Source organism: Urtica dioica, chromosome 1 (assembly GCF_054948205.1).
Source record: "Urtica dioica subsp. dioica isolate 48M chromosome 1, U.dioica_male_clone48M_v1_H2, whole genome shotgun sequence".
NCBI lineage: Eukaryota > Viridiplantae > Streptophyta > Magnoliopsida > Rosales > Urticaceae > Urtica > Urtica dioica.
This window is the reverse complement of record NC_142756.1, coordinates 27862978-27869820: the sequence shown is the minus strand read 5'-3', so window position 1 is coordinate 27869820 and position 6843 is coordinate 27862978. Positions and strand designations below refer to the sequence as shown.

General features: G+C 38.8%; 1 protein-coding gene across 1 annotated transcript; it reads left to right on the top strand.

Moving 5' to 3' along the window:
* Window positions 1–1950: 1950 nt before the first annotated feature.
* On the top strand, window positions 1951–5716 carry LOC149407845 (TPX2 (targeting protein for Xklp2) protein family). The gene is made up of 8 exons (XM_089615773.1): window positions 1951–3325; window positions 3747–3792; window positions 3887–3979; window positions 4053–4172; window positions 4298–4396; window positions 4990–5049; window positions 5134–5228; window positions 5360–5716. Exons 1-8 carry the CDS (start codon window positions 2379–2381, stop codon window positions 5475–5477), a joined length of 1578 nt encoding a protein of 525 aa, XP_089471899.1. The 5' UTR covers window positions 1951–2378; the 3' UTR covers window positions 5478–5716.
* The last annotated feature ends 1127 nt before the right edge of the window (window positions 5717–6843 follow it).

The following is a 6843-nucleotide window of genomic DNA, read 5'->3' as shown; positions in this document are numbered from 1 at the left end:
CCCTCTGCCTTCCAGCAACCGCCTACTTCTCATGAAGAAAGAGTGGCAAGCCCGACAACGACGACGCGAGCGTGTCAGTGGCGAGATCGGCGAACGAAAGAAAGGTAATTGCCGCTATTGTGGCAAATAAGCCAGTCATTGGGCTAAGGAGTGCCGCAAGGCGATGCGCGACCGAGAGCGGCAAGAGCACGCCAACCTCGCACGCTCCGAGTCCAGGAAGATGATGAATCGGCGATGCGCCCGAGGCGGTGTACCTGAACGAGGAGAAAGTGGAGCCCATGGATGTGGCTGACAGCGTGTGGTACCTCGACACCGACCAATAGTCACATGATAGGCGTCAAGCAAATTGATGTCGTGTAACGAGATTAAGAGGGTGATTTGTTGGTTTAATTTCGTTTATGCTAGACATTAGTTTAGGATTTATTTTTATTAAAATAAATAAAGTTAAACACGTTGTCAAGTCCTAGTCTTTAGGATAATTTGTTAGATAGAGGAGTGCATGGAATCTGATCGTGGGCCGATGACTGGAAAATAGGGCACGATCAACTAGTTTGTTTTCTTTGTTTATTTTGTATTCAAATCTATAAATAATAGAAATCAGAAAAGCTATAAAGTTAACACAGCACCAAAAATACCTGTGTCTATCTCAAATATATATCATTTTTATATGTGAGTGCGTGAGTGTGTGTGTTCAAATTTCTTTTTCTCAGGTTTTGCACCAACAACTTCTCTGCATCTCTCTCTCTCTCTCTATCTATCTCTAGATGAGAGCCGAAGGACACTCTAAAATAGTTGATTTCACAATCAAGTCGTGCTCTGCAACATGCCTCTGAAGCAAAAGTGTTCGGTCTACTGCCTCGAGTTCGCAATCAATGGAGATAGAAGGTGCTTTGGCTGGAGAATTCTGGGTATGTGTATGCGCGAGTATGAGTATGCGTGTGTACATATTTATCTATGTGTGTGTATTTAGAGAGAGAGAGAGAGAGAGAGAGAGAGAGAGAGAGATTTATAGAAAATACCATATTAACCTTGAGCAATCATCCACGTGTACAATAAATAGACGTTTTTGAGAGAAAAATTAGGACTGGATTTGAAAGCAATCATTTGTTCAAAGTAAATGTTTGTCAACAAAATTCAGCTAATGGGCATGTCGTTAAATGCCTAAGAGTTCAAGGAGCATTTATGTCATTTATTCTAAGAATAAATACACGATGTATATAGAAAGTAATGAAAGTGCAAACATTTATTAGTAATGTCAATAACTATTGAGAATAAATTTTCTTATAATTTTATCTTTTGGATTATATTTTATTTTTATTTTCAAAATTACATTCACGCCATCACCAAGTTAAAACTTACACTAATTACCATTAACAGTGCACATACATTCTACTTACTAAAAAAAATTCTCTACAGTCTAAACTAGTCTCCCTATTATCATAAATGTTGTCATATGAATATTTCTTAGTTTTTTTGGGTATATTAATATATAATAACAACTAAGTAAATTTACTGCAAGGTCTCGTAAAAAAACAAATCCAGGGATCCTTACACTTATAATTTTTCAGTGCATTATTTTAGACTTATAATCTTAAATGAATTTTTATGTTTCTTAACTAGATCGTTATAAAAATGATACGTGTTTCATTTTATATTTAATTTTGTTTTATATAAAAGTGAAACTGTTGATCAAAATCATGTAATTAAAATCAGTGTTACCTATTTACAATAATGTACTTAAATCAACATCGATGATTCGTTCCAGCGATTTCAATTCCATCACCATTGAATGTGTAATTATATAGATTCTATGTCTACAAATTTTATTGAAGAACCCAAGAAAAAAAAGGGCGAAAAATAAATATGAAATATCATTTGAAATTAATAATCCAAACAAAGTAAAACCACCATATCAAATCAAAAGGTGACATTTAGTCTATAAATAATAACATGTCGTTTCAACTTAGTGAAAACGACAGAAAAGACGCTATGGAAGAAGGGTCAAAAACGGAAAACAATTAATTAACGGTTAATAAATCGAATCCAGAAAAATAGCCAATTGCCTCGACTAAACGTCAATCGAACGATTCAAAATCAAACAGAAAAAAAAATAATAAAAAAAAAATTAGAAAAAGTCCAATCCGTTCCATATCCAAAGTCCAAACCCCACAAAACTTCGATTTAAAAAAAAAAAAAAAAAAAACCCACAAAACTAGCCGTTAGAAAGAGAGCGCAGAGCTTCAGAGCCTAACGTTCTCCTCTCTCTCTTTATTCACTGTTAACTCACACACAACATTCGTCCTGTTTGCAATCAACCAAAAAAAAAAAATCAAAATAAAGAAATAGATTCTCCTCGATAGCTGTTTCAGATCTCTTCAATGGAGTTGAGCGGGAAGATCGCGGGAGCCACGACTCCGGTGAAGGAATGTGGATCCAAGAACCAGAGGGTTGGTCGGCGATCGGAAAATTCGAACCCTAATTTCTCTCCGGGTCCGAAATATTCAAAATCGCCGAGCCTGGTCAAGTCGGCGGCGAGGTCTCAGAAGTCGGCGGCGAAGCAAAGCCCTACACATAACCCTAACCCCCACGCTGGTTCGGACCTCATGGGGGTGGCGGCTTTTGCTCCGAGGAACAAGATCCGAGAGAGGAGGTTTGTGATCGCGAAGAAGAGGTCAAAGAGAGACGATTCTGGATTGGGATCGAAAGTTTCTTGTAAGTGCGAAGAGAAGCCGGGTTCGAAGAAGTGTCTCTGTGTGGCTTATGAGAATCTCCGTGCTTCTCAGGAGGAGTTCTTCAAGAGCCGCGACGAGTCTGAGGAGTCAAAGGGTGGAGCTGAGAATGAACTTGAGAGGGAAATTGAGAACGGCTTGAGGATCCAAGACAGTCGAATTGAAGAAGACGAAGCAGAGATCGAGCCCGGTAACGGCAGATCGGGCGAGAACGATTCGTCTCCAAGCCAGACTGGCTCTTCGACAGTGAAGAGACGGCGAGCGAAATTGCTTGAGGAGGCGAGGAATAGTGCCCCGGATACTGGGAGAGTCCTGTACTTGGTCAAGGCCTTTGAAAGCCTTCATATGATTCCAAACCTGAAGGATTCGAATGAGAAGAAGAATGACGAGGAAGAGGAAGAAGCCGGAAAGGGGGAAGAAGATGTGAAGAAGGGGTTGAAGTGGGCATTGCCAGGGCTTCAAGCTACAAAGGCTTCCGAGGCCCAGGTTTCATCGTCCTCAGTCTGTCCTTCGAACTTGTTCTTGACAGCAGAGAATCTTGGTCTGGATCGTCGGGCCTCGGTATCGTCTTCTTGGGATAGCGCTATCAGTGGAAGGTAAGCTTTGTAGTGTTTCAAATAAAAGTACCAAACTTTGGTCTGGTTTATCACAAAGACAGTTAAGAATCTGGTTAATATTATGTCCTGAGATTGCCTGGTGTGTGTGTGTGTTTCTAAAACTAAGATATGTATTCCATTCACTGAAAAATCCCAAATTTCAGAAGATAGGTTCACCCAATCACAATGCGCGACTATTCTTCCTGACATCACGAAAACAGTTAAGAATCTGGTTAATATTATGTCCTGAGATTGCCTTGTGTGTGTTTGTGTGTGTGTGTGTTTGTAAAACTAAGATATGTATGCCATTCGCTGAAAAATCCCAAATTTCAGAAGATAGGTTCACCCAATCACAATGCACGACTATTCTTCCTGACATCACCAGAGCTAATGGGCTTGTTTTTTGTTGGTCTGAATTTAGTGTTTCAAGCAGGAACTCCAACGGTGGCCGAAGAAGCCGAAGAAATGTAAGCTTTTATTAATTTATGATTGTATTAAATTTTTAAGATGGCATGACAAATTGATTGGCATTTTTGTTTTACAATCTGGGTGATTTTTCAGAGTTCAGAATCAGCGAGCACTATCGGTGGAAGTAGATGGAAGAAGAAAAAGCTGAGAGCCACATCCCTAAAACCCTTTAAACTAAGGACTGAGGTAGTGTTTTCAACTATCTCTTGTATCATTCTAGGCTGCGTATGAACTTTGGATGAAATTGTTTTTGTTACAGCAAAGAGGAAGACTCAAGGAAGAAGAATTCGTGAAGAAGTTGCAGGAGATGTTGCAGGAAGAGGAGAGACAGAGAATTCCAGCTGCTCAAGGCCTTCCTTGGACCACCGATGAACCAGAGGTTTGTTTTTGTTACACAATTAAACCATGTTTGGGTAGTTTACAATGTTTAGGAGTTAAGTCGGTCATTGGAGATTGACTCTTGCTTTGACTAATATGCATTTGTTTGATGTTTCGGAAACTCAGTGCCTCCTCAAGCCTCCGGTGAAAGAGAGCACCAAGCCTGTAGATCTAACTCTTCACAGTGACATGCGTGCCGAAGAGCGTGCTGAGTTTGACCAGCAGGTACTTTTCTTGATAGTTTATCAATAAGTTATTGTAACAATACCTTGTACGTATCAGAATTTTGAGAAGTAAATTTTTTTTGCGATGATGAACATTAATAAGAAGAGTGTGATGAGTCTGACCAGCAAGTACTTTTCGTGATAGTTTCATCAATAAGTTGATGTAACAATACCTAGTACATATTAGAATTTTGAGAAGTAAAATCTCTTGTGATGATGAACATTAATAAGAAGAGTGTGATGGGTTTGACTAGCAAGTACTTTTCGTGATAGTTTCATCAATAAGTTAATGCAACAATACCTAGTACATATTAGAATGTTGAGAAGTAAAATCTGTTGAGATTGATGAACCTTAATAAGAAGAGTGTGATGAGTTTGACCAGCAGGTACTTTCTTGATATTTCATTAAAAATCCATAGTAAAATTTTGAATTGTAAAATGTGTAGATGAAGAAAGTGTGCTTTGAGTGAGGAGTGGCTTGTACTTACGTTACTAATCTTGAGAACTATTGTTCGACTTCTACTTATAATCAGTGTTCTTATAAGAATTCGGGTTTTCATTCACATCCTTTTATCATTTTTACACTACCACTAGGTAAAAGAAAAGATGGCCCTGGTGGAATTGTACAAGATGGAGAGGGAGCGACAACAAAAGGTATACATTTTCGTGCAGAAAAAGATAGTATTTTTATTATTACTTAATATATGTACACTAATAATGTATGACTTTGATTTGCAGTTGGAGGAAGAGGAAGAAATCAGAAGGCTAAGAAAAGAATTGGTACCCAGAGCACAGCCAATGCCATACTTTGACAGGCCTTTCTGTCCCAGAAGGTAAAAATGACTGGAAAAAAAAAAATGCTAGGCATTATGAGAATGAATGATTGTTTTTTTTTTTTTGTTCTTAATTATTATTATTTTTTTTTTGTTCTTAATTATTATTATAATTTTTTTTGTTTATAAAGGTCGGAAAAGAATCCAACAATACCGCGAGAGCCGAGATTCCATGTCCCGCAGCAGAAAAAGATAAAGTCTTGCTCGTCATGGAGTGATGTAAGCTCATACACCACTAGCAAATACTGAAGAAGGGAGGTTTTCTTTCAAGTGTTTGTGATGAGATTGATGAACAAGAAGGTTTTCTCTCAAGTTTTTGGCTAAATGTAAAGAAGCTACAAGCCGTTAGCATTTCAAATTCTTGCGTGTTGTGAATAGACTATTTTCCAACGAATGAATCTAAAACACTTGTGCTCGTGCATTGGCCTTGTGAATAATAGACTATTATTTTAATGAATGAATAAGAAACACTCATGGTCATGCATCGAGTAGCAGTTCCGAACAAAATGAGAAGATGGAGAAGTCAGAAAATATCTCAAACTAGTAACCTCAATGGACTAATTCCCTCCGCCAGCGCACTCATTGAGTCGCATCGAGTTGGTGTTTATGAGCTCATAATGGAGGAGATGGAGAACTAACTGAAATAGATGAAATTATAATTGGAAAAATAAAAAATATATATTTTATGTATGAATGCGGTGCATTTACTGTGTTCTGCATATTATAAAACGGCCTTTTTTCTCTCAATGAAATAGATGGTTAAGAGGCTCGTTTTCAATTGCGTTTCAGAAGAGAAATTTGTTGTTGCTCGTTTTTGGACAACGATTTAACAGCGCGAGTGGTTCGATTCAAGGCCGGATCAAGTGATCGCACTCGAGTCGAGAGTGCTAAGGACCTAAGGATTGGATTCCTCTTTGCAGATTGTTTGGAAACATGTTCGCCGGATTGCCTGAGACATAGAAGAACAAGGATGAACTTCAAAGGGAATCAGAGTCAGTGCCTCTGATTATCTCTCTGACGCTCAATATTAACAAGGCTGAGATGAATTAATTATGAGGTTTTATGGTGTTTGAGGTGAATTTCGAGTGAAACGAGTTTTAGTAGACCTTTAGGGGAGGAGGGGTGGTTAAAAATTAATTATTAATAATATTTATCTCGATTAGGCTTTAGTCCGACCAAAGCCCAATACTCTTTTTCCAAATCGATTCACGGGATCAATATTGGCCTAGTTCGATCTCGACAGATCGGCCCAAGCCCAATCACACTATCCAGCTCTTCGAAGGATTGCAGCTAGACCACGTCCACCTGGCCAGAAGAATCGGTCACAGTCAAAGAGGCCACCTCGCCGCGAAAACCAGATCTGAAACGACTTCAGCCCCGACGAGGACGGATCAATCAGCACATGTCCTCAGCGAAGAAGCTCCGCCTCGGCTATAAATAGAAGATCAGATGTCGATTTTCAGACACGCAAGCTTACCATTTATTTATCAACTATTGTTCTTATACTCACATTGCTTCATTGTTGAGTTCGACTACTAGAGCTCGGCACTCCGCCCACTTGTAATCCAATTTCGCAATCAATAAAGTTTATTCTTCGTCTACTTTTATTACAACC